The 27318-nt window shown below is 39.1% G+C and overlaps 1 protein-coding gene across 11 annotated transcripts in view; it reads left to right on the top strand.

Moving 5' to 3' along the window:
* The window catches only part of CEP85L (centrosomal protein 85 like), a 160642-nt gene that overhangs the window by 42266 nt on the left and 91058 nt on the right, over positions 1-27318 (top strand). For 10 of the 11 annotated variants that reach the window (XR_011140180.1, XM_068938144.1, XM_009681678.2 and 7 more), the window contains one exon: positions 12317-12478. Coding sequence is in view for 8 of the 11 variants with exons in the window: in XM_009681678.2 (XP_009679973.1) it covers positions 12317-12478 (162 nt within the window). In the remaining 3 variants the exon portion in view is untranslated. Of the gene's footprint in view, positions 1-2162; positions 2287-12316; positions 12479-27318 lie in introns of all 11 variants that reach the window. The other variant, XM_068938137.1, reaches the window with a different exon arrangement.

Here is a 27318-nt window from a genome sequence, read left to right as displayed (position 1 = left end):
TCATTCATCCTGAAATTGCTGACTCCTGTGGAATTGCCTGTGAGTCTGCTAATGTTCCCCAGGCCAAAACATCTGGCTTTGCTGCCCCGGGCTTGCACGTCCTCTTGCCTGCACAGCTGTACTCAAGCGAGTTATTCCTCCGCAGCCAGCTGTGTCACTAGTGGCACTGCGTCTTTCCATTCTGATCCCCCAGTGGTCTTTGCTGGTTTTTGAGAATTGAAGGGCCGCTGTAAAAGGAGGCAGAAACACAAATGAAAGCAGGACAAGTGCTGAGGATTTTTTTCCAGCAAGGTATAATAGTCCCTGGTAATGTGGGAAAATACGAAGGATAAACACTTCCCTTTGTCTGAAAGGGTTGTATGTGTTTGAGTTGCAGGGCATGATTTCATCTTGCAGCTAAGATAATCTAATGGGTAGCTGCCCCTCTGGGAACCTCTGCTCTCACATCCTTACTGCTTCCCATGTGTCAACTCTGGCACTTGTTCAACCTTATGGCAAACTGATTTGGGGAGCTAGGCCAGCAGAATACTAATGCTAAAGAAAGAAGAAAAAAAGAGGGAGTTTACAATTGTCTGACCCCAGCGTGAGCTATTGCAGTGGAAAGTGCCTGCAGTGGTGTCTGGTGGGTGCAGAAAAACTGGTGTCAAATAGGTTAGCTGTTAAGGCTGCTAACAGACAGTGGAAAAAACCTAGCACAGTCTCGCTTCACCACTGCCGTACTGCTGATGACTTCAGGAAGTACGCATTTAATCTTCAAACTTATCCGTGAAGGCCAAGGAAGATTGAGAGAGGATCAGGAAAAAGTGACACTAATTCCACTGGACAGTGCAGCTTCCGCCTATTAGGGGACTAACATACAGATTGAACCCGGCCCAGAATAATGGATGATGGCGGGGGAGACAATCTCAAGCAGTCCTTGCTCAAGAAGGACAGTGTATAAACTAAAATGCAGCTAGTGTGACAACCAAAGGAAAGTCGTGTCAAATCCTTATTGATTAAAGTACCTGAGAAAAGCTTACAGCAGATGACATTATTCTAATTTTCAGGTTCCTAATATGTTAGAGACCCATGGTGTAGTATTCAGACAAGAAACATTCTTGAAACATTCTTGAATCGTTCTGGAGTCAGGTCTGAGATTCCTTATAAGGTATCCTTGTGTTTCTAATGTCTGCTTTACTCCTTTTGTAGCATAGTTTCCACACCAGCAGATGGTGTGGAAAGTTGCAACTTTCAAAAATGTTTCAGAATAAATAAGACTTTCAAATCCTTCTTTCTTTAAAAGATCGTACCTCCTCCTGAATGCCTGCTCCGCAGCAAAGCGATTAGTATGTGTTGGCAATTCTGAACCTTTTCAGATTCTTTTATAGCTGAGAGTTAATCCATGAGGCTTCATATAGAAATTCAGTGACTAATACCAATCAGAAGCTGAATGGTTCTGTGGATAATGAGAAAACAAACTAGGGGTATAGTGACCAAAGACTAAAAGGCATTGAAAATACCATTATTTAATACTTTATCACTTTTGCTAAAGCTTTTATGGAAAACAAAGCTAACAGCTGTGATCTTAATGTCTTTCTGTTCATCATCATCCTAAATACTGTATTGATTAAACAAGGGCAGTAAAATGGTCATAATGATAGGTTTTGCACCAAGTTTGATTGCAGTTGTGTAGATGGAAACAAATTACTGTTTTTGGCTGGAAGTATCCTAGGTAAGAGGGATAGGATGAAGTGTGAGGGAAATATATATTTAATACTGCTCTTTCTTTTTTAAATTCCACACTGTCCTCCTTGCTTATGTTAGCTAGGTGTTGATGGGAGGAAGAACTCTTAAGTACTCTTAGAGAGAACTCTTAGAGAGAAGTTGTGCCCTGTGGCATAAGCATTGTAAGGAAAATCTCCTAATGACTTAAGTGAAGCCAGGATCTCATCCTTTTGACCCACATGTAACAACGTGGGAACTCCCTTATGTGTTGTACATGCTTTTATAAGAGATATTTTAATATAGCCTGAAGGCTCTGTCTGTCTCTGGTACATCCATATTAAAGCAGATCCTGTGGTGCACATCTAATACGCATTAGACCCCTCTGAAAAATGATGGAAAAATTCTGTCACTGTTCTGTTTGAGCAAAATGTTTCAGTGATTTTTTTTTTTTTTTATAGTCTCAGTCTTCACCATTTATTGTGTCAAGGATATCTTCAGATCTGATTACAAGGAGAAGGGAGATATTAATGCTGTTTTGGGGGAAAAAAATCAGGATGCTAGAGTCCTTTACTTTCCATTTTGGTAAGTGTGTGAACTGCATAAAACCACTGTAAATTTGTACTCATTGTAGCAGCTGTGATTACTTCATTTTTCCCCATGTATAGAGGAGATGGAATTAGCTGTTTAAAAAGAAAGAGGGAGGACAAAGCTGATTTTGGAAGAAAAATGTTGGAATGGCAAAGAATTTTGAGAAAAAATTACCTGATCACAGTTTTGAATTGCTGATCAGGTAATTTGGGATCATCAGCATTTTAATATGAAAAGGATTCAACTGTTTACCTGCAATGTGCAGCTTTTTAACAGACTCCAGGAGCTGACTCCATGCCCTGAGGGTTTGCTGTTTGAAGTTTGTATTACCTTTAAGCATAACTTAATGTGTTTATTTTCCTAGACATTTCCCTCTTTGCATGATAAGTGATGAACTTCCCAAGTTTAAAAGGTAGGCTTTCGGCCTGCAATTACTGTAGGGAAGTGAATGGAAGCTAAGGACGTCATTTTGTGTTTCTGTGGGGTGAATAGTGCAGTGAGTACAAAGACAAAGAGGCGAGCCAGCGTAGCAGGCATGAGGTAATGTATGTAGTCTGTGTGCCAAACCTGAAATGAGAAACATCTGTAGTTTGTATTTTGAAGTTCTGCTTTATGCAAATAGGTTTTATCTGGAAGAGGAAAACTCACAGGAGTGCTATCAGCATTTGAACCGAATGCCTGCTCCTGCTGTTGTCAGTGATGAAACCATTGCCAGGGAAGTCAGGGGTTTGCTAGGAATTTTATCGCTGGGTTGATATTAAGTGAATGCAGTTAAATGGTGTCTGTATAGAAGTTATAAAGTGGGTTATGAATTTGAGCCATTGTTTTGCATACTTTATGGACTGGAAACCTCAGAGGATGAGTCCAAGAGTCACTTACATACTGCGTCACGCTAAGGATTTTGCTGTGTTTTTAGCTAGCAAGATGCTGCGCTGAACACAGCGTTCTGCTAGTTGAACAGATTTTGACCTTCACAGTGAAGCCAGCAGAAAGAAAGGTGTGTTTATGCCTTTCTTGCTCCAGTTCAGAGTCTGTGTCTTAACATTCAGTTTGACAGTAGGGAGAAGCCTGTTCATTAGTGAGCTGCTGCTGGCTATCAGAAGTGCTCCTGTACGTTCCCACTCCCTCCTTGGCACAGCCTCTAGTCCGGCCCCTTGCTGAGCCAATTTGGGAAATGAAATTAGCAGAAGGCTTTTTTGCAGGTGGGGGGTAGTTTTGTTCCTGAACCACTTTCTGTGGGGGTCAGAGTGCTAATGCTTGTGCAAGGGAAGCAGCAGTAACACGTGGCTGGGAAAGGCGACCAGCCTTTGCATAGCAGCTAAGCATTAGATCGGATTAGCTGTAATGTCAAACAGTATTCTCAGCTCACGTGCTATTTTTGTTGGTGGCATAAGCTAATTGGCTGGACTCTGGAAAGGCAGAGACGGGTACCACTTGCTTTCTGTTGACTCTTGCACGTAGGTTTGACCGAGAGTGAGGTCCATAATTATGTCTTTAACTACCATGGCAAGATTTTCTAAAGCTCATCTGTCAAATTGCCTCCTTTGCAATTGGTTATGCTCTTTCCTTCTAGACCAAATGCTTCCCTGCATGAGAGACCTTGTAACTTGTTGGCCTAGCATGTACAGTGCCATATACATTTATAAAGTCTTAGAAACTTCTGCCTTGAGCTAGTGCTGCATTAAAAACAAAGCCAAAACATTATATTTGTAACTTGTGAGAGCTCACAATGGGATACTATTTTGTATGTAAGATGGAAAGTTTTTAGAGCTATAATTATCTGTGAAGAGAGATTGTACATTTAGCCATTTCTCTGGAAAAAAAGCTTAACTTTATTAAGGAATTCTAGAGACAAAATAAAACTGGAGATTTGGTGACACAATCCAATTAAAATTTAGCTCTTATAGGAAATTAGAGCATGAGTTTATGCTCCTTAAAATACCACTCTAATCAAGTTATCTTAATTGACACTGCCACTCAGGAATATGTTTACTTTAAGGATTGTACTTGGAGGATTTTCGTCTTTGCATTTCTCTCTCCTACCCTCATTTTTCCCTTCTATACTATTTTAGGATGTTTTTATCTTCCTCTCTTTGTGTGTAATTTGGGCTGGTCTTTCATCGCTGAATGCAGTGCTAAAAGAGAATGACACTAGCAAATGAACAGGACAGAATACAAGTATGATCCTTTATACTGTAGTATATTTTTCAGGGTGTACAAGTGAAAATGCAGGTAAAAAAGACCTCTCTTTAATATTCTTCTCCTTAAACATTTCCCTCTATATATGTGTATATTTTTGTCTCTCTGCATGTTTATGATTGCTTTAATCGGTTTCCAGGTGAAAAGCTAGAAAAAGCTAGTTAAATAACTTGCAAGCTCTGTGAGGAAAGCACACTCATAAAGACATGAGTCCTCAGGATGAGTCTTAACTCATCTATATGACCTTGTAAAGTGCTTTTGAGAAACTGAAATATCTAAATTCAGTAGTTAGGGTTGTCATTTTGTCTCACTTAGCCCTGCTCGTTTTCGCACTTAGACTAAGCTGTTTCATCTTCCTACACATTTCGTGTGGGAGTAGGACCTGGGGCCTCTGGTACCTCTGTTCGTGGCCAGCTAGTAGAGCCAGGAGCTTCCACCACCTCCAGGTTGCCTGTGGAAAGGGTCCCGAATCTGTCGCCTGGCTGTCTTCTCTGATGATGCTGGCAACCCTCTCTTACCAGTGTGCTGCTTATCTTAGCCACAGGTCTGAAAACAGGATTTTGGAGAAAAAAGGTTGCACTGTAAACCCAGAACTTGTTTTGGATATTTGTATTAATAAAAACTATAATTTATTTTGCAGAAAGGTCATAGAGATGAAGTGCACCGAGCAAATATTTGTCTGGGTGTCAGGGTTGGGATGCCAATTTTTTTTAATTATTTCCAAGAAGATTTATATGTCTGTATAATAGGGATGCACGGTTCGTGTGTTGTATCATGAGCCCAGCCTCTCTCTTGCTTGCTCTTTGATTGAAGGAGGCTGCTGTTGCATCACTGTGAAGACTACCAACTTTTTTTTCTAACTCTTTAAACGTGTTAAGATATGACATCTGTTCTTCTGTATAGTTTTTGGAGCATTCCTCCCCCCTGTTTTAAGCTCCCCTGTCCCCTTTTCTTTTTCTCACTTTTTGTGTGTTCTTTCCAGCAGTGGGAAAATAGAATACTTATTGGCAAAGAATTATCGTACACGAGAGCCTGAAGTGAGGTTTTCTCCTACCTTTCAGCAATAATGATCCCGTAGCTGTGTTAAGTAAATGTAAACATTTTCCAACTGAAATAAGTTTATTATTTTAAACTTCTGTTTGTACCTTTTATTCCTAGAATACAAAAAACAGTTCAGTGAGAGTCCCTTTGTGTTTATAGACTTCTCTTTTTAGGATGATGTGTGGTTACTTAGCCCTATGGGACAGAGAGAGTGCAGAAGACAGACTTAACTGCCTGTGAAACTTTAAAGGTCCGTTGAGAATGCAGTGTGCAGAAAATTGCAACTGGGCATAAAATTCATATCTTAAATTTGAGTCCTCAATGGTTAGTACCTACTAGAGCTATGAATTTTAGTTATGATTTATTTATTTATTTTTCCCCAAGGGCAAGGACCAAAAGGTCAGAGATTGATCAACTGCTTTGTGAAAAGTTTTCCATACGTAACTGGATGTTTTGCCCTTGATTGACTACATTTGTCCTTGTCTATAGTGGTTACTTTTTTTTTTTTTTTGGGTCTGCATAGTTTTTGTGGACATATTTGCTCTGAATGAAGGATGCGAGGAGCATGCATAGGTCTGTAGATCTTGATAGTTCTTTTCTGTGAGGCAGTTACTGTGTTGTTGGTTATGGACCTGTACAGTAAGATTTGTGCTCCCTCTGGTATGGTCAAAATATGTTCAGTGCATCATGGAAGCTTGCTTTTGATAAGTTTAACAACACAAAGGGGCTGTTTGAGTAGGAGTGGAGGAATGGGATGAAAATGGAGGGACTCTTTCTAAATATATCCTATCAACCTCTTCCAGTGTAAGAATATATATATTTTTTCTATTATATTTTTTTATTCTATTCTATTTTTTTGTTTGTTTGTTTCCCCCCATGCAACTTTTGTTTTAGAGCAATATATTATAAACGAGTGTAGAATGAATGGGTTTGCCTTCTTTATTTTAGGAAATTTGTGTTTGGTAACAGGCTGCTATTTGAAATATCTTTTTTTTTTTTTTTTGAAGGCTGATTCTTTTGGATGAAAATTCTGTTTAGACTGGAGAGGGAGGTGTCTGAGCATTCTCAGTGAAAGTGCGTTGGTGTCTTCTGACATGACTGTTGTTGTCTTCTGGCATGACTTCACGTCATAGCCTTTTTGATGTGTTTGAGTGATCTTTGGATTTTTTTGGGAAGGGAAAAAAAAGTCTTGTGAGACTATGCATGGAAAGTGATCTAGCATCTTTTCTTTGAGGTGGGCTATGAAGTGATTGGCATATTTCAGGACCATCTTAGTGTCCATAGCTCTTCATATGGTCAGGAGAAATTTTCATTTTTTGAGAGTAAAGCTGTTGATGGTGAGGGTGAACTGAATTACTTTGGCAGTGTGTTTGGGCTGAAATGCTGACTCTCTGTCCTCAAAAGAGCTTCAGGCAGACTGCAGTGCCATCAAGGCATGAACTATTCTTGTACAGCTTGGTCACATCCATGATGACTAGAAAGAGCTGTGCATAGTTGTCAGTTTTCATAGTACCGTAGTTAAGATCTCACCTTCAGAACGCTGTGGTAGTGCAAATTTATACTGTCTCTTCCTGGCGATTCTCCTCTGATCATAGTCTGTGTCATAACGATGGTGTAGAATAGCAAAATCAGTGTCCTTCAGTAAGGATGTATTTGCTGTGAAACCCAGTTAAGTTGCTTGCTGTTGCTTTTTATCCAGCATCCGGGTAGAATAACATTATCTTAGCTGTTATATTTTTAAAAAAAAAAAAAAAGTTTTTACATTCAAGCACATTATGTTTGTTTCCTGAAATGCCTCTGAAGATGATGGCTCTATTATTTTGAATGTGTAGGTCATGCGAGATCTGTGTATGCCACTGAAATTAGAACTAGTAATGATCCAAAATTAACTAGCTGCCTCCCTTTCAGCAGTGGCTGCCTGCTTTTAATACACAGAAAAAGATGCATGGTTTTGCAGAGTGAAATTTCAACAACTGTTCTCTCTTAATAAAGTATATAACGTGCCAGAAGCGGACTATTTAACTGATCTGTTTTAAATGCTTAGACTGGAAACACAGCATCATATCAGTATATTTAACTGTTCACATTTGGGGATTTAGTGAACTTTGTGTAAAGGAGGTCCCTTTGAGGTGTGTTTGGGATCCTGGTTGTCTGTAATGTGTTGTATTTGCTACTGGGAAAAAAATGTCTGGGTAAGATGATGCTTTCTCTCTTCTGTTTGATTTCTATGAAAAGTAGATTTTCCTAACCCAGTCAGGGATGATAACAGCCAAAATAGTAGTTTACAACTTAGCAGCACATAAATCTACTAAAAACTTTTGCTTTCTTCTCTTGCCCCATCATGAATTTTGGGCAGATGGGCACTAGCTGATGATTGGCAGGTTTGAGATCACAGCAGTGGGGTAAAGCAGGCGTGCTAGCGGAGTGATGTGGAGAATCGTGTACATCTTTTCCCCATCTTGTGCTTGGTTTGTATATTTACAGGAAGCTGTTGGAAAGGAGATGGGGAGGATAGTACAGGGTGCATAGTGTTGGGTGATTCTTCAGGACTTTGCTCTGAAAGTCTGTTTCAAATAATCAGACTAGTAAATGAACTTTCAAATAATGAGTTGCTCTTGTAAAGAGGCCTCTGAAGTCTTATCTTTTCTGTATTATGTCTTCTGGTTGGAGCTTAGGTATTACCTGTCCTCAGGGGTGGGAAGGGATCTGCTGGCACTTTGAATTGGGTGCGCTTGACTTAGAAGAAACAGACTCACTAAAAATCCCAATAGTATCTTGTTGCATTTTTTTAGCCATTTATGGGAATGGATTAAATTACCGTTGAAAAGGTGTTCCCCCCCCCCCCCCACCCCACGTGGAAAGTTTATTTTGTAATGATGTTCTAACGTGCAGACTTGCAGACTCACCATGGGACAGCAAGTTAAATTAAAGATGTCGATGCACCATGAAACAGTAAAAAGTTTAGATTCCTGGAATATGTCATTAAGTGTGTTGCATTTTTAAAAAGGTAGCTGCTGTCAGGACTTTGTGGTAGGCTAAGAAAAAGAGCTTCTTGAAGGGATCAGCTGCAAGCATGATTTGTTGAAGTGTCCAGATTAAAAAGCACAGACTGCTTTCCTATTCTATTGCAATTTAAAACTATTTTCTTGCTTGGGACATTCCCATTTTAAAGGCAGGGGCTGCCAAAAGCGAAAATCCAGGAAAGTGGAGGAAGCAAGACTGATCTATCCTGCCCCAGCCCCCTTCTCCACGCCGTTGTGCATGGGATGGCTGTAAGGGAAGCGTGTTCATAGCAATGGTGCCGTGGGAGGCTCCTGCTGTGTGCAGCAAGCTGTGCATCACAGGGGATAGTGAGAGTAAGTGCCTAAGTGAAGAGACCTTTCTGGAGCCCAGAGTGTGATATAGAGTGAGTTGAGTATTTCCATGGAGAGCCAGATGGGATCTGGCAGGCCTTATGCTAAGCCAAAGCTAATAAATTTGCTTAGATTCATGGTGATTTGTGTGTAGCTGCTCACCTGTACCAGCACTTGTCTCTTTGGGCTTAACAGGTCAAGAACTGGCTTTGTGAGTTACTCAGGCTTTGAGTTAACTTGAAAATACCGTGGTGCCCCGGGTGTAAGTGTGCCCAGAAACAACGTTCACAGAATAACAGAATAGTTGAAGTTGGAAGGCAGCTCTGGAGATGATCTGGTCTGAGCAACCGTGCTTGAGCAGGGTCACCTAGTAGGTTGTCCAGGGCCACGTCCAGTCAGGTTTTGAACGTCCCCAAGGGTGGAGACTCCAGAGCCTCTCTGGGCAAGCTGTTCCAGTGTTGAACAACCCTCACAGTAAAGAAGCGTTTCCTTTATGTTCAGATGGGATGCCCTGTGTTTCAGTTCATGCCCATTACCTCCCGTCCTCGTTCCTGCTGTGCTAGCAAGTCCTACTGGACCTAAGCTTCAGCCCTGTGCTTGGGGCTTGGTGTGACTGCTAGCTGTGTGCTTATAGGTGTACAACTGAGAATGAGTTCTAGTAGAGTGTTTTGTACTTCCTCAAGTCGCAGTACTTACAGAAATTCTGATGGGGGTGAGTATCTGCCCCTCAGTATGTTAGCTGTTTTTGTAGGGACTAGTTGCACCGTAGTGTTACCTGTTGTGCGATATGTTGCAACAGGCACAATTTGGAACATGGGAAATTCCGGTTAGATATAAGGAAAATCCATTTGCAAATACTGGAACAGGCTGCCCAGAGAGGTGTGAAATCTCTGTTGCTGGGTGTGCCCAAGACTCAGCAGGACGTGGCCTGAGCAATCTGATCTAATTGGACCTGCTTTGAGCAAGGGTAGGACTAGCTGACCTCTGGAGGTGCCTCCCCACCTAGATTATTCTAGGATATTTTCATCTTTGTTGCCCAAAGTCTCACCAAAATCAAAAGTATCTATCCCTTATAGAGGCACTGTATAGGTAGCTATAGGTCAGTACAGGTACAAATAGTGAACATCTAACTAAGAGGTCTGAGACATTTGACACTTAATACTACCACTATGGCATACTAAATCAACACAGCATTATCTGCTGCATTTTTTTTTAACCATTTAATGTCATAAAAGCCGAAATGGCAACAGGGAAGTGTATTGAGATGAAGAACATGATAAAGGGTGAATGAAACAACATTTCTCTTCTATAATATTTTAGCATTTCCTAAATCAGAAATGTCTCTGGCTTAATAAGTTTGGGCTCCTGTAAGCCAGCTTTACTTCTGCTGCAATAGCTAGACACAGCTTGAGAAGTATGAAGTAGAACTGCTGGAGAAAGTACAGCTGTTCAGAGAGAGGAAAATAAAAATGATTTTTCCCTTCAGAGAAGTCAGAAACGTTTAGTGGAAGTTTTGTTGGGTGGTAGAAGAAGAAACATCCCTGTTTCCCACTAACTGCATGTGAAACTATCACGTTTCAGTATGTTAGATCCTGACAGAGAGAGGATGGTATGAAGAATAGCAGCACCTCAAGTGCTATATAGCACCTTTTAGGGATCTTGGCTGGGACCTCCTTACCAGGTGTGACTGGTGAGCCACGGACAGTGGCGTCCATGTCTGGTTCCTCTGGTTTCATCTTCTGCTACCTGACCCTTGGACCTGAGAGCTCCTCTGTGGAATGATTAGGAGTGGGGATGCCCATGCAAGAGACTTTGGGGAGGAAAAGTAAAAAGCCTAAGGAAGAGAATAAAGAACATTGCACAAGGAGAGATGGCTGAAATAGAAGGAAGGTGAAGGAGTGATTGATGCTGAAGGCTATGAGAAAAGATAGGAAAGTGTGTTACAGAAAAGAAAAGGTAGTGACTACAAAAGGGAATGAGACCAATGAGAGTACGGCAGAGGCATGCTTAAAGCCTCCAGCAACCCGCCTACAGAAAGCAGAGTGTTTTAAATGTCATGTTATAATTAAATAGTGCATACAATAAAAAAGCACCTATTGTATTCCTTGCTGAGGAGCTGTTCTCACTCTGGCTGGTAGATCGAGTGTTTTGGCTACTAAAGGGAGTATATTTTTCTTTAATATATATATAACATATGTGTGTGTGTGTATGTTACATGCAAACTTTTTTTTTTTAGTATCCTCTTCTGAAATACTTAGTTTAATGGGAAACAAAACCAGCTGGAATTAGCAGTGAACTGCTGCTGTCATTGTAGAGGCATATTCTGTTTTGACTTTGGATGGACACTGCTGAAAATGTTTAAATGACCTAAAAATATGCACATGTAGCATAAGAGAATACTATATGTGAACTGATACTTCTTCATGAGTCATTTCCTGTTGAAAGTGTTATGCAAAGCTAACTGCTAGAGGGGACGTGTGTGTGTGTGTGTGCGCGCGTGCGCGTGCGCGATTATTTATAAAATCAAATGCAAGCTATGTATTTCTTCAAGGTGTTTTTTTTTTTAATGTGGCTCGCTGGAATGGAGCAGAAATATGGCAATCAGTATTCTTCCTCTAAACAATGCTCAGATTTACATATTGGTTATAGAAAATGTTATATGAAAACTCCTCTGGAGTTGCAATCTGTGTACTTTCAGTTGTTCTTTGAAACTGATTGTAAAATAGGAAACATAGTCTCAAAAAATCCTTGAATGGTAGAACTATTTGCAGATCTGAATTGTGATTTAGAACTGAATCTTAACTGTTATTTAAAAACAAACAAACAAACCGTTAGATTTATAGATATCTCACAAAGACAGCTTGCATGCAGCCAGTATATGTTGCTTGAGTTGGTAGTCCATCTTTTGATAATACTGGTATCTGAAGTCATTAACTAATTTTTAGTGTTATCAAAATTTTGCTGTTAATTGTTTTATTGCTAGCTTAATTTATTTTATCACCTAGACTGTGTAGCTTATGTAGTTTGAAATGACTCTGTTTATATTTCAACAGCAGCATCTTCAACTGTTTTCTGTTCCCAAAACTCCTTCATCTCTCTGGGTGTAGTCATATGCTTCCAAAGCAAAATCCTGCTGTAGGTTGAGAATCAGTCCTAGGATAGGAAACATATGATAAGTATCGTGTTAAAATAAGTGCAAGAACAGTTTAAGGTTCATGTTTTTAAATAGTGAAATATACTTACCCCAATTTGTTGGGAAACAAACTTCCACCTAAGAAATGGATTCTAATCAGAAACTTTAAAATGCTGGTGCAGAGTCTGACTCAAACCTGAACTAGGAAACAGAGCTCAGTTTTCATCTTGACCAGTATTTTGTTGTTGACTTCTGTACTGTATCTGTAATGACAGACTTCTGACTTCCTTCTTTATAGGCTCAGATTATTCCTCAGTGGGATGGTTACCTGGTACTGAATCCCTGTGGCAGTCCACAAGCATTTCGTCAAGCAGTCAAAGCAATCCTGTCAGAAGACACAGTATAGCTTCCGACAGCGGGGACACTGGGATTGGTACCTCCTGTTCGGATAGTGTGGAAGGTGAGTTGATGCTGTTAAAGTCTGGATGTTTCTGAAAGAGAAACAATCCAAAATGTTTTAAAGGTGTGTTTCCTAGAATACTGGTACTTTTCTGAAGCTGTTGAGAGCATGCAGTTATAAGTTTTCCTCGTTGGATCAAGTCATTGCTTTGGTAAAGGTTAACTAATTTTCTTTCTCGTGGGTTATGTTCATTAACTTGCATCTCTGCCTCAAAGCTTGAGCTGGTGTTGTATCCTTTGATAATTACAGTTACAAGGGGTGCCAGATTTGTACAGAGGAGTAATGTCTCTTACTAGACCTCTTGATAAACAACTGGGGAAAAAGTAGGAAAACTTTAAGGGAGTTGGAGAAAGGACAAAGCTTTCTGGTGTTTATTGTATGTGTCGGCAAAGAAAGCTTATTCGAGGGACTGGGAGGAAAAAGGGGGGATGCTATCTTCTCATTTCTCAAATCACTTCTGCTGAGAAATATGTTTACCTTTTTTTGCATGGCATTTGGCAGATAGTCAAAGATCGTAATGTAAATAAACAGTATCTGAGGATTGCTAAAACTCAGTTTTGACTAAGTCATGATTGCTTGAAGTTGTTCTTGTCAGGGAGGGGTTTAGCCTCTGTGGTAGCAGTGTCTCCAGAACATTGCCATCCTCCCTGTAGGTAGTGGTGGTAATAATTAAGTCTGAATAAGAAGGAGACTAGGCAATAATAAGGCACCAAATTGTCTTCCTTTCCTAACCTCACTTCCTGGTAAGATTTTCAAGAGTAAGGTAATGAAAGCGGGACTGTAGTAGGCTTTTCTCCAAGGTGTACTTGGTAATTTTTGCAAAAAGAATCCTGGGTAGCTGCAATTGAAGAACAGAGATTCACGAAAGTAGATTAAGGGACCCTGAATCCATGTAAGAGACAGAAGCATCTACAGGAAGCCTGAGCATTCCTGAAGATAGGTCTGAATCCATCAGAGTTAAGTCTGTTAGACTCCTTTGCGCATAAGGGTATCTTTTTTGCCTCATTCGTCTTGGATCTGGCATTTGGAAAGGAACTGTGGAGGAGAGTCCGCACAGCTTTCTTTTGGCTTGCTTTCATTTTTTAAACCTTTATTAACTCTGGCAAAATAAAGGTTTTACTCAAATTCTTTGGTGTAAAACTGAAATGTTAAATTGTCATTCAACAGGGAAGCGTTATTTTTATTTTTTTTAACAAGCTGACTCACCCAGGTGTTGTAGAATAGTGTTTTAAGATGCAGCATTTGAATAAAAACAAGTGTATGGGGTGTTCCCCCCCCTCCCCCCCCCGAGAGCTTCCCCATTTGAGAGGTGGGAGGAAGGAGAGGAAATGAAATAGTACCTCTTCATCAGATGTTACCAAGACTGAAGAGGAGAACAGAGCAACTGTTGTTAATGGCAGAGGGACATGGGACACTGATACAGTAACTCAGAACAAGTTCCTTAATCAGGGGTTACCAGTTAACTAATATCTCTATCTGTTTGCATGCTTTTAATAGTGTTCTTACAAGCAGCTTTTAAAGTTCCTTACCAGAAAATAAAAAAAGAGAAAAAAATTGCTACATCTTTTACATTGTTTGTGCATCTGGGAATACTTTGACTGTAAGCAATGTTACTGTATCCATAATCTCATCAGGTTCCTGCTGCCATGTTTGAACAATTTACAATAGTAGAAAGGAAAACATCAAAGAAAAAAAGGAGGGAAACAAATGTAAAAAGCAAGCTAATGGAAGGAGTAAATGATCTGTTTGGAAATTGAATGTACGTGCATTTTTAGTACACAATACAGTTGCCTAAGATACCTAGTTGTCTGCATCTCTCAAACCTCCCCCCCCCCCCAAAAAAAAAAAAAAAGGGGAGGGGAAGAAATATCTTTGTGATTTCTGTGGGATTGCCAGGCCAGACTTGCAATTGCAGACTTGATGTTGGCCATCTGCTCTCAGCGTGGTGCTTGGAAAGGAGCCTTTGGGGATTTTGCAGAGAGGAATTTTTTTCACAAGTCAGCAGATCATTATAATTTTTAGCAATGCTCAGAGAACACAATGTGGCCTTGCTGTTTCCTTTCTACTGAGCTTACTGAAAATCAAAAGCTGAATTTCAGAGTTGACATTAACCTCTTTTAACTTTGTAAATTGCAGCTTAGTTCAGTTGTGCAGATGTGTAGTTACTAGTAAATACACTGATGCAGGGAGTAGAGCTCAAATACCTTTTGAATCTGTTTGCACTGATTTTTTTCCTTGTATGTTAAACATTCCTTTAAATTAATCTGCTAAATCATACTTTATTTCAGGAGCATTCCTTCTGTGAAATTACAGTAGTGCCAGGTGGCTTGTGTGTTGGGCTAAAACCTCTGTGGTTTGGAGGGGAAATGGGTTTTAACAAAACCAGTAGGAGGAATCGTCTGCATTAAAATGTATGTCACTGGCCGTCTGAATGTTTTGTGCGAAGGTAGGAAAACTAGGAAATGAAATGACTAGTTGTGTTTCATTGTTGAGGTTGAGCAATGTTGATGTGAGCTGGGGGATGGGAGGTACAGCTGAGGAGGGATGTTTAGAAAGCATAGATGTTGGAATGTTAATTTGGGTAGAATAGATCTTAAACTCCTAGTTCAGTGTGTTCTTAAATTAAGAATTCATGTGAAAAAGCATTTTTATCTCTATATAAAGTACTGTTAATGTTTTTTATTTTGTTCCTGTCAGTAAGTGGTTTAGATACAGATCAGCTTCTGAGGAAGATAAAAATAATTACTGCGTTCTACAAGGAGCAGGAAGAAAAGGTTTGGATGTGGTCTTTTCCAGGTTTTTTTCTTTTTAAACTTCCCTCTACTTGGAAGTCAACTTTAATATTACTGTTTTCACACAAGTCTGACTGAGTAGTTAAATCTTGGGCAGTGATTGCAGTGAGTCTTTAGAAAAATCGCATATACTCATTAAAAAGATAGGGGAAATGAAATGTAGAACCTTATGAAACTTGAAACTCCTGCACTTCTGGCGTAGGAGTGTTCAAGAAGAATCACGTGAAAGAAAAGGTTTCAGCTAGTGGCCAACAGTCGATCAACTATCAGTGAAGACTATTTGAAGCGTCTTATTTCTGTTTCCCTTCTGTCTGGCAACTTTGAAATCGGCAGATACAAAATTTATAGCCTGTGCTTAATAGGGACAAAAGATAACTCCCAACGTCAAACAGCTGATGGCTACGCTATGTGTAGTTCTTTGGATATAGGCTCTCTCCTGAACTGCAGGCATGGCCAGAAGATTATCCTTACTTTTTCAGAACTGAAGCTAAGAGAGGAAACAAGGTTAATAAGGGATGGGTGCCAGAAGAAAATCCCTCTCTTTGGTGGAGAAAGTGGAGGTCTGAAAACATTGTCAGCTACAGGATCTTGTGTCTTATCTTTGTGCAACTTGTAATTTTTTCAAATGGAAGCAGATTTGAGAAAGAGTTGTAAAACAAGTATTTGAAATTCTTTTGATGTAGGAAACTTGATGGTAAACTTGTGAATTATGGCTTTTCTACTTTTCTGATTGCTTAAAATGCACGTTCCCGATTAAAGTGCTTCTGCTACCCTTTCAAATGTGTGTTTGGAAAAAAAAAAAGTGTGATACTGTACAGAAACTTAGAACACTTTCATGAAACACAGCCATGTTTGTTATGCTCTAGCAGCAGTAATAACACTCGTACTTTGTTTTCAGTAATCATTGTACACCTGTGCCAGCCACCTATCCGAACAGTCTGCAGATAACCATTCTTCGATACCATTTATGTAAGAAGGTTGAAGTCTGTAATTTTGAACACTTTTCAGACCTTTTTTTATTTCAGGCACTTAATCTGTGAATCAGAGCCTCATTAGAATTTAAATGGACTGTAAACTTCAACAAAGGTCCTTCCCAGAACCAGTGTTTGATTTTGGCCTTTTGGAGAGGAGGGATATGAACTAGGATTTGATATGGCAAGATACAGGGTCCAGGGCTGTTGCAGGCCAAAACATTCTTCTCTGGCAGATGAACTTGCTGTGCAGTAGAAAGATCCTTATAAACTGGATCGTCTGTTGTCATTAGTAAACGTGGTTCTTGGCCTGCCATTTGTGGTTGCAAGTGAAAAGGCATGAAAATTTGTGCTTTTCTGGAAGAGAAAAAGATCTGATGCAGAAGGCAGAGCTGTCGCTTTTTTTATTGGGGATTTAGTGTTCTACTAGTTTATTTTAACTTAATTAAATAAGCCTGGTAGAAACACTGATTGAAGATGGTTGAGTGGGTATGCCCGTTTTCCTATAGAAATCTGAATAAATGTGATCTGTTCACAATTTAAGACGTTGTTCTGTAGCTCGATAAAGAGGTTGCCTTTGGGAGAGTAATTTCACAAGTGGTGGTTTAGGGAGTATGGGCTTGATGCAGCGTTCTTGAGGTGTTGTTGTTACATTTTGCATAGATGTGACTTCTCTGGAATATTTAAATGATAGCATAGGAAATCGTTTTAATGTTACGAGACCCAGAGGAGTCTCTTGTCTCTCATTTTGAGCTGAATTTGCTACCTTTTAAACTTATTAAAAAAATCCAATTAGTTCAGTTTAATTGCAGTGTTTCTTGATACACTAGGGAACATGGTGCAGCCAGCTCTGAAGTTACTCTGTTTTGCTATTTCAAGCCTTCCTCCTCCAGCAGCTCCTCAGCGTAGTATTCTTAAAATCTTTTTTTTTTCCCTAGCTGAAGTAAAAAATCAAAAGTTAATAAATATAGCTATTTGAACATAACTTAGTCAAAGATAGAGCTGAATTTCTGCAGGCAAAATGTAGTTATGAATAACTTGGAGGTGTTACTGTGTTGTTTTGTTCAGTATTCTGCTAAAGATAGTGGGAGTGAGAATGTACACAGGTCAAATATTACTGATTTTTCACTGTCCGTTTTGATGCGAGTCAGGAAGGTACAATAGCACAGGATACTGGATTTTGAGAGCTGGCAAGTGTCTGTTCTGCTCACTGTGTTCTGTGTTTGATAATTTTGGAATGTGATGCATTTTCAGAAAAATCCCTGAACTTCTCTGAATTGAAGTCAATCTTTAAGACTCTGGATCCTGGCAAGTAATGGCATAAGTTGGTAGAATAGCTCCACTATTTGGAGGGAAGCAAATAATTGTACTGGAGCCATTCTTCCTCGGTTTCCTTCCTCCCCGCTTGCCAAGGCTAAGTCTTCAGCAGTGTGCTGCCTGCTGTGAGTCAGGCTTGCTGCATTAACTTGGATATTATGTGTCTTGACAATCAAAAATGCACGCTTTGCTAAAACCTGTATTAAACTTTCTTCTAAGATAGATACCGTCATCCCTTGATGAGAGGAAAGAGCCTCTGTTTCTGAGGGAAACATAAGTATTTGATGGTCAGGGTTTTGACTGTTTGTTTCTGTGGCAGGGGGTGGGGAGTGGTTTGGTAGAGTTTGGCCAAGATTTAATTACGGGTTATTTCTAATAGTACATTTCCAGGATTTAATGGATAGGAAAAAATGATGCTAGTAAGTTTCCAGTTAAAAAAAAAAAAAGACATGGGGAAATTGCCTCAGATGGCTATAGTACTCCCTGTCTGAACTTATGTACTCTGAACTTGAAATGAGACTCAACTAAAGGCACTCACTGGTTCCCCAGGTGAACATGTTCTGCAGAGAGAAACAGATGCTGCTTTAACTTCATCCTTTGCCTTCTTTTATGAAAGCTTTGCCATATGAGCAAGCTCTTAGTACGCACATGCTCAGTTTGCCTCATGTAAAAATTATGAGCAGGATTTTTCTCCTACTAGCGAGAATATTTATGCCCATTAAACTTGGGGAATTTTGCCTTCAGCTAACATCAGTACCTGATTTTTAAAACGACCACTTCTGTTTGTTCTAATTGGAAATAACTCAATGAAAATAAAATGTGCTTACTTAGGATGTGGCAGCATTTACTGTGATATGTGCAAAAATTTATTTCTGTCATATGTGTTTTGGAAACTTATGCAACTCTTTGAGCACAATGAGTGTGGTTAAGATGGCGAGTAAATGTAAGGGTGTGTAAGAAGTTAATGTGCTAAATATGGACCCTGTCCACACAACACATGTTGAGATGGAAATTGATTGTGCCCTTGAAAAAACTGACTTTAATGTGGCCTTCAGACACTTGGAATTGTCTTAAGTAATTGCATCAGAAAAGGAAATGTGGGCACTTGATAATCAAAGCACTGGCATAGCCATGCATTTAATTGTATGCAGTCTTGCAGTTGTCGAATAAGGAGGCTCTTTCTCCTAATCCACGCGGATAAGCATCTCCGTTCTTGGGGTTTTTGGTGTTGTGTCGTTCCCCCACGCCGTGAAAGTGAATTCCTGTTTTAGAGGAAGGAAATAAAGTGAGATTTTTTTCTTGTTAAGGATATCCTTCCTTCCTGCCTCCCCTCTCCCTTCAGTAACTTTTTACTTGTCTTCAGAGTAAAGAAGGGAATGATTTAATATGTATTCATATTTGCAGTGTAGCTTCTGCTGCTAAGGGTGGATCTCAAAAGCTAAATCTGTGTAAGCCTTATAAACAACAAACAGTTTCTAAGTAGGTGGTCACGTGAAACACCAATATAGAGAAGTAATACCAGCCAAGGTGAAGTCTAGGGGAGTTATTTTTAATAAATCACGTAATCCATATCTTTTGCAATGTGGTGTGTGTCTGGCATTCTGGTGGGAAAACTGGCTTTAAAACTGACTCAAGGAGGATCATCCAGAGATCTTGTCGATATTTAGGTTAGCATTGTGGCACCTCAGCGTGCTAAGCATTTTATATCTTACTGAGAAATTTCGTGGAGGACTTTGCACATGTAGTTGTTACTGTTGTGTCAAAGAAAGCCCTTAGGCATGCATTCAGCAGTTCTGTACCTCGGGGTCCTCTGGAGCATAACAGGAGTGAGATTAGAGATCAGCTTCAGAGAAGAGGACAATTTTGAACCTTAAACTACCTTTGTATGATCACTGGAAGGACGCTTTAACTACTCAGTCTCTAATGCATGCATTTAAATAAATTCAAGCAGCATTTGCAGCCTTGCCTGGAAAAAAAAAATCACATGACTCCTTTTTAATCCTTACCACTATAAATGAAGTAGTGAGATTAGTGATAGACCATAGTCACTTGGGATGTAGGCTGTGAGTGGCTTAGCCTCCTGCTGAGCCTGGAAAGGGCTGCTGGAGCTGCCTGGCCTTCTGGCTCTTGACTTGGCAGAGAAGACTGGTTGTAGACCCTGTGGAAAGGTTTGTAAATCCTTTTCTTAACAGTTTCATACCACCACCTAATTCCACAGGACTTTTCTTTGCTCTTAGTCTTTATTCAAAAGATCTCTTGTTACCTTGGTGATTAAGCAGACATAATGCTCTCTTTTTGTTATAAAGTTGGTGTGTTTAACATCACCTTTTATTTTAGCTGTGATTTCAGTGTAATGATGATAACTTTTGCATAAACAGCTTTGAAAATAGAATGTAAAAAACTACCTCTTAAAGAAAATCATTTTCAGAGCCTCTCTGGGGTTCTCTGTGCTTCTGTGCTCAGTCAGAGGACTCTTTATATGGATTTTGACAGCAACAGAGACAGTAGTGAGCAAGAACAACGTGCACCGAGCACTCTTGCGTGAAGTGCGTTTACTTCCTTAGTCTCACTTCCTTCTTTACCAGCTTCCTTCAGGTTAGGGGAAGTGTGTGAGTGAGAGAGAGAGAAAGAGAGAAGAATATGCATGTTGAGCAGCTCATGAAAAGTATGAGTAGCTACCCAAGGTTTTAGGTGGAATGAAATAGTTTTGAATCGGGTTTGCGGGTGGATTGAAGGGGTGGGGGGGGAACCAGCTCTGAAACTAGTGAGCAGACAGGTGACCGTGCTTTCAGTCTGCAGTAACCTCTCTGAAAGGATGGTTGGTAACAGCAAGATTGTTAGTTTTCAGGCAAAATAGGTGCAGGTCTGTTGCTTTTATATGTTGACTTCCTTTGAGAACTGTGACTGAAAATGTGTTTTGTTTTTAAAGCAATTATTATTATCACAGTACTTTTTCTTTTGATCATCTTAAATGCTTCTTACAGAATCAAACTTAGAAGAAAAATGTGTTGCTTGCCCTTCCCCCTCAAATGCAAAGATGGCAAAAATGAATGTGTTTTTCTTCCTTTCTTTATTCCTTTTCCCCTTCTTTCTTTCTTCCTTTTAAAGGGCTGACATGGTAAGATTTTGCTGTGACAAGGATCGCATGTGTGTCAGCTGCGGTCGTGGAAGGCTGCATTGCGGAGGTGGAGTCAGCCAGGCGGACGTTGTTTCATTGCCCCTGAAAGGGAGCAGCTCTTCATTCTACAAAGTTTCTTTTAAATGTGCACTTGGCTAATTTGAATATATGAAACCTATGGGTTGGGATAAGGATTATTGAGTTTATCCATATTCTTTTACACTATATGGAGCTATCAGTACTCTTTCAGTTAATTACAGTCTTTTTGCCTCCTTCCTAGTCCTTCAGTTTTTTAGGCATTGTATTAAAAGGTTGTATACATGTGTGTTTCTTACTTATTCAGGCTGGAAAGATCGCTAGAACGTATAACTTGAGATGAGCAGGGTTTGCCACAATCCTAGGAAGAGAATAGTTTGATAGCCTCAAAATATTTGTTAATCTAGAAGGAGAATTTTGTTTATTCTGTGTAATTAGTCACTTCTGTTTTAGATATTATTACAGTAAAGAGAGATCTCTTATTTTTTTTCCTCTAACTGTAGATGCTAGTTTTCATGAGTATTTTAGACCTGAGAAAGTGTGCAATAAATGAAAAGTCATCTTCCCACTGTGAAAAGGAAGTTGCAAATGGGACTGCAATCACCTCTATGCTGTGATATTAAATAGTTTCTCTACTCTAGTGTTTGTTGCCAGTGGATTTTTAAAGCCCTTAGAGCTGATGGTTGTATTCTCACACCATCGCATTGTTTGTATTCTCACGTTGTTCATCAGGGTTGCTTCTAGTTTAGCCTTGCAGTAGCTGGAACGTGTGGCCGTTTCACAGCCTCATCCTGCAGACCTGGAGTGCTACCTTGTAACTTTACTTCAGGTCTGGAGAATTTGAGGAATGGTGTCTTGCTTCAGCTACACTTACCTGTTCGTAACAGCTGACTTATGCAAGGGAGTCCTGATGAGGGTGATGCTTCTCAGTTTAAAGCTCTTCTGTATTTTCAGCTGCAATACAGAAATGTAAAAGTAGTGCCAGTACTATGTTATTAATGCATTGTAAATGGAAGTGTTTGATACTGAAGAGAACTGAACAATAACTGGGTGCTGAAGAGAATTCATTCATTATCGGAGAAAACAGACTTTCCTTTGGTATAAGTGGATTTAATTTCTTGGTCTGGTAGCTCATAATTTTACTGTTCTTTTTTTCACAGCAGTAAGGTTTTTTTTTTAGAAAAGGGAAAAAGTTTTTCAGGTCAAAATCTAGTTATGTTTAAAGAGGAATCAGTATGAATAAATCAGGGGAACAGAGACTGTACTTCTTTAAAGCTAAATTTCAAATGCAGCTGTGTACAAAAGATAATTCAGATACAATGTTAAAATTATCTGGAGGGGGGAAAAAAAGTCAGTCTGTAGAATAGTCTTCCAAATACAAAATGCAGAGATGAGCCTTTCTTGTCTGCTTTTTGCTAACTCCCAAATGAACTATTTACTGCGTTCCTTTGGATACGTGGGGTCGCACAAAGTGACCTGTTCTGAGCATCAGCTGTTGGTATATGAGTTCAGAAGTGGGCTGCATTGAACTCTTTACGTAAGATGTATTCTCTTGTTGCTCTGTTGTTAAGACCTAAACAATATCAGTAGTGTTCATACTGCTTAAGAAATAAGGAGTATGTGTGGGTGGGAAAGTGGGTGGGCAGCATGAAACTAGAGGCTCTGCATTCCCTCCTGGCAGCGGGACACTCAGGGAAATTAACCTTTTGATTTGAGGGTAAGGGTTGGTTGGGACTCTTGTCCCTTTCTCCCTGTTTCGCTTGAGAGACGCTCTTCTCACCTGTGTAACTTCATGATGAAAGAGAAAGGAATGGTGCTACAGACACAAGGCATCTGAGTATGCTGGAATTTTATGCCAGTTGCTACGAAAATGTAAGGATATGTTTTAATTTAAAAAAAAAAAAAACAACCTTTTTTTCTTTGTGTCTTGATGACTTAGCAGTATTACTGAAAAATAATGTTTAAGCTTTGGAAGAGGGGGTTTGAAAGACAGATATTTTTATTTCCGTAATAAGTCTTCCATGCAATCTCTTTGAACCCCTCAGTTTTCTGCCTGTGAGGCTCTTTCCATTTTTCCTAAAATTGGTCTTCAAGTTAGTTTTTTTTTTTTTTTTGGTCTGGATATAGATCCTCTGCTTGCTTTTGTTCAAAGTGAAACCTACTTAGAACATAGAAGTAGAGATTCATCCTGCGGGCAGCAGAATAGGCCTTGGTCCCAGTGAGAGGCTTTAAAAAAAAAAACAAAACCCACAAACAAAAACATAACTTTCCTCTCTACTGTGAAACCCTTAAATGCTTCCCCCTCACATACACCATTAACTGAATCTTCTGCAGTGAAGTGAGCATATGTAGGCTCTGTGAAGGTCTGGAGGTGTATTTTAGTACCCTCTATTGATAATAAACCTCTTAAAGTGTGTACTTGCGTCTTGACTGTTTTAAAATTGGAAGGGAAAAGGCTTCCATTAAAGGTGGCTTTCTACTGCAATTTTATACTCTTATGTTGTAGTTATCCCTTTTAATCGGTTGAAAATCATACATATCATTTTGCTTATCAAAACAAATAAAACTTATGTAATGCATAGCTTTTGAGTGAGCATTCAGGCTTTTTCTGCAGAAAACCACTTGGAGGTAACCCTATCCAGAGAGGTTAGTTGTGCAGAACTGAAGTCTCTTGTGCATATGTGTGTATATTGTTTTTTGTTTCTGATCTTGGTTGCTAATAGAAGTTTTTAAAAAGAAAACAAAGAAATTTAGATGTGTTTGGAAGAATAAAATTATGTGCTTTTTAGAGGGGGGGGAAAGATTGACTAGGAAGAAAAAATGCAAAGACTTTATTTCTAGACAGCAGTCCCCTGTGCGGCTTTTTCTAGGTCTCTTCTAATAACCATGAGAAACAAAATAATGTTTTCCATATAGATGATATGCTAGCACCTGGCTTGGTGGATTTTTTGTTTGTTTTTCTTTAAATCTCATAAAGAATTTATATGTGCTTTTAAGATAAATTTATTTGGTTTGTAAACTGGTATGATACCATTATGCTGGCAGGGCTGAAACCAAAGATGGTGCTAAGGGCCTGATTCTGTTTCAGTCAGATTACTAGGAACCTGAGTTTTCCTGTAAGAGGTGCAGGAGTAATTTTCTAATTTTAGATCAATTTCTTTGTTTAGTGTAAGTATAACACTCCTGTGATGTCCAGGAATTGCACCCTCTCCTGTGCACCGTTCTCCCTGCTGCTCCACTTAACTCTGGAAATAGAAAAGCCAATAACAATAAAATATACTTGCCGGATATTTATTATTTGTTATGCATCTGTAATCCACAAGTATAAACTCACCTTTTTCTGCATATTGCTATTATACTACAACAATATTTTTCTTATTTCTCTAGAGGACTGGATCCTTTTTTGATTTTTTTTTTTTTCTTCCCCTTTTGGCCAAAATTGTATATTCACTGTGTTACGTCCTGTGTTTTTTAGCGAGTCTAGATATTGCAAAATGGAGTTTAAGTACTTTTTTTTTTTTTTTCCCCCCCTCCTTTAATGGCTCTTGCTTTGAAGAACAATAGAGGCTTCGCTGTGTTTAGGCTGCTACTCTTAAGTATACAAGACTTTTTTTTTTTTTTTTTTAATCTTGATGTGGATCTGTGAATCATAGGACTGAACATCCTGTGCATGTTTCTTAAATCCTATAGACTATGATAAGCTGTTAGTGGCATATCCTTTTGCATTAGGGTTTAGCCTATCACTGTCAAAGGCCAAAAATAGCTTGTATTTTCAAAAATAGAATGATCTTTTAGACTAACTTAAATGATGGCCTTTTTTATATGAAATGACGTGAGATTTTTCAGTCTTCCCGCTTATGAGTTTTACTGCAGGAGCACCTGGAGATTCTGGACAGGATTATGGTTTATTGTTCTAGCTTATGTACAAACGCTGAAAATCAGACACTTGAATTTTAACTGGGCGAGAGACCTATTTGGAGTAAGCTTTTCCTTGAGAAGTGACGCTATTAGAAATATTACTTTCTTCTTCACTACGTCAGCTATCTATATGCAGTCAGTCTTTACTGTTGACAACATTTTAATTCTAACTAGCTCAGCTCAAAAAGTAAATTAAAAATGTGTTCAAAGTGCCTAAGAAAGGAAGGTGATGTGGCTCACTGGGGCCCAAAGTCATTAGTTGTGGTTCTGCTCAAGTGTTAGAGAAAGCTTAATGGCCGGAAGTCTACTGAAAAATTTTGAGAGAATGAATTAAAGAGTTCAAATGATGTACAGTGTTTTTTATTTTAGTTTTGGCAGTAGTAAACTAACAACTGGCAAATTCATCTTAGAGCTATTTAGTAAGAGAAGCATGCTGATGAAAGACTGAGTAGCATAGCATAGCATGATGATATTTTTATTTAACTGTTGTATTTTAACCTGATGCTTTAAAGCAATACTTTTAAAATCAGCTTTTACGTATTACTATGGCAAACGTATGTGTAATGCATGCTAGTGGTTCGTGTAGATTATCTGACTTTCCTAACCAAAAATTAACTTGAATAGGTAGTACATTGTAAATTAAGTTCTGTAAACTCCATGCAGCTTTCTGCTTTTACATGTGCAAAAAGCGTTGTTGATCTAGATTATAACCCTTTTCCATTTGGGAGGAGAACTTCAAGAAAACCTAATTAGAAGTTGAAATGAACATTGAAATAAAAGTTATTAACTTGAGAATATAAAGATCAGCCCCCCGAAAAGGTGGTTATTCTCACGTTTACGTGGATCTGATTTCAGAGATGTTAAGAAGGACCAGTCTTGGAAGTGAAGCAGACAGAAGCTTGGGGCATGGGTTCGTAGGAAACCTCGCCTTTCTCGAAGTTTGTGACTGGCACTGTAAGTTTGTTCTGTTGGTTGGCACTGCTTGTGGAAGAAAAACCTCTTTTTGTCCTATGTAGGCTAGGAGAAAAGTCATCATGAATTAAAAAATCCTCATGAATAAAACAATAGCAGTTTTTGCGGAGGCTGCTTTTGGGTTATTTTATTAATGTTTTATTGGTTGTCTAAAGTAGCCTCCAGAAAATTCGTAGTGAGGTGATTCATGGCTTCTCTAGAGGTAGAAGTCACTTCCCCTGTGACATATGGTCTGAACTTTATCTTCTGTTACTTTATCTCCCTTTTCAGCTCCCACTGGCTCTGCCAGCTGCAGTACTTCTGGTCTGTTCTTCTCATAACAGCCCCTCTGCCCTCCCCCTGCGGTACTGAAGGGGGAAAAAGGTGATCTGAAGTAGTCCATAGGATGGACATGCTTCCCGCACTCAGGCCTTTCTTGGAAACCTGTCTCACCTGCACCAAATATTCAAATTATCTTATTCCTTCATGCGTAGGGGGCTACGCTAAAGGGATTTTTTACTGTGTGCTCAGATGGATTAACTTTACCTGCAATGCATAAGTGACACAGCTGCCCCAGGTGAAATAGTTTTTTCCGTAACGGTGGTGAAAGGCTGCTGCTGGCCAGGCTACGTGTTCTATAGTTTTTCATATAACCTCTAAGGATACTAATGGCTCGATTCTCCTTGTAAAACTGTGGTCTTGAGAATCATCTTTTGGCTTAAAAAGAGTAGTATGTGGTATAAATAAGGAACAGACCTTGATTTAGAGAGGTAAGATTTCTACTCTTGCAATATCTTCATGATGGTGTTATGGTGCTGGAGTGCTTGTTTTTGGTTTTGTTTTCATTTTTAAAAAGAGGTGTATTTGAGAGAGTTGTTTTATTTTTCTAAATATTGTGACTAGCATCAGTAAGTGATAGGCAGATGCGGTATATATTTGGTCTACTGAGTGAATAGCAAAAGTTGCAGGTTTTGTATGTATCCCTGGATTTCTGATTACTTTTGAATGAAATTTGGGATGCAATATTTTTTGAAGGAGTCAAGGAACATGAAAAATCTAGAAGCTCTTAAATATATACTTCTGAAATTTTTGAATGAAATGGGACTTTGGGAATAGGTATGAATATATATATCTTTAATTCTGCGAGGTAGCAGAACATGAAAAATCTAGAAGCTCTTAAATATATACTTCTGAAATTTTTGAATGAAATGGGACTTTGGGAATAGGTATGAATATATATATCTTTAATTCTGCGAGGTAGCATAGTCTGGTAGACTTAAAATGTGTGACTCTATGCCAAGAGGTTGTTCTTGTTTACAGTACTCCCCCTAGAGCAGTATACCTGTAATTTACTGTAGGAGTTTAAAAACTTTAAATGTATTGTTACTTACATGAGTGGGTATTATTTCAGCTGTTGGGCTGTGGGACTTGATGGGAAGGAGAAAGTAATGAATGGAGTTCTGTGTTTTCAAAGTCGTGTGTCAGACTTTGGGAAACATGGATTTTATTTCTGAAACCTATTGACACATGCTGCCGGTTAAGTCAATTCATTTCTCGTGTGTGCTTCTATGAGTAGCTTCATGAATATGCGTTGAATGAGAGACAATTTGTGTGCATATATATGTATAATACCAAAAAAAAAAAAACCCCAAACCTGTAAGTTCACTGGCCTGCAATAAGCAAGAGTACCAATTAAAAGCTAAAAATAAAGTATAGAAGCACAGGATAACAATTATT

This window comes from Struthio camelus, chromosome 3 (genome assembly GCF_040807025.1).
Source record: "Struthio camelus isolate bStrCam1 chromosome 3, bStrCam1.hap1, whole genome shotgun sequence".
Lineage (NCBI taxonomy): Eukaryota > Metazoa > Chordata > Aves > Struthioniformes > Struthionidae > Struthio > Struthio camelus.
Note: the sequence above shows the minus strand (reverse complement) of the source record. Positions and strands in the feature narration are given on the sequence as shown.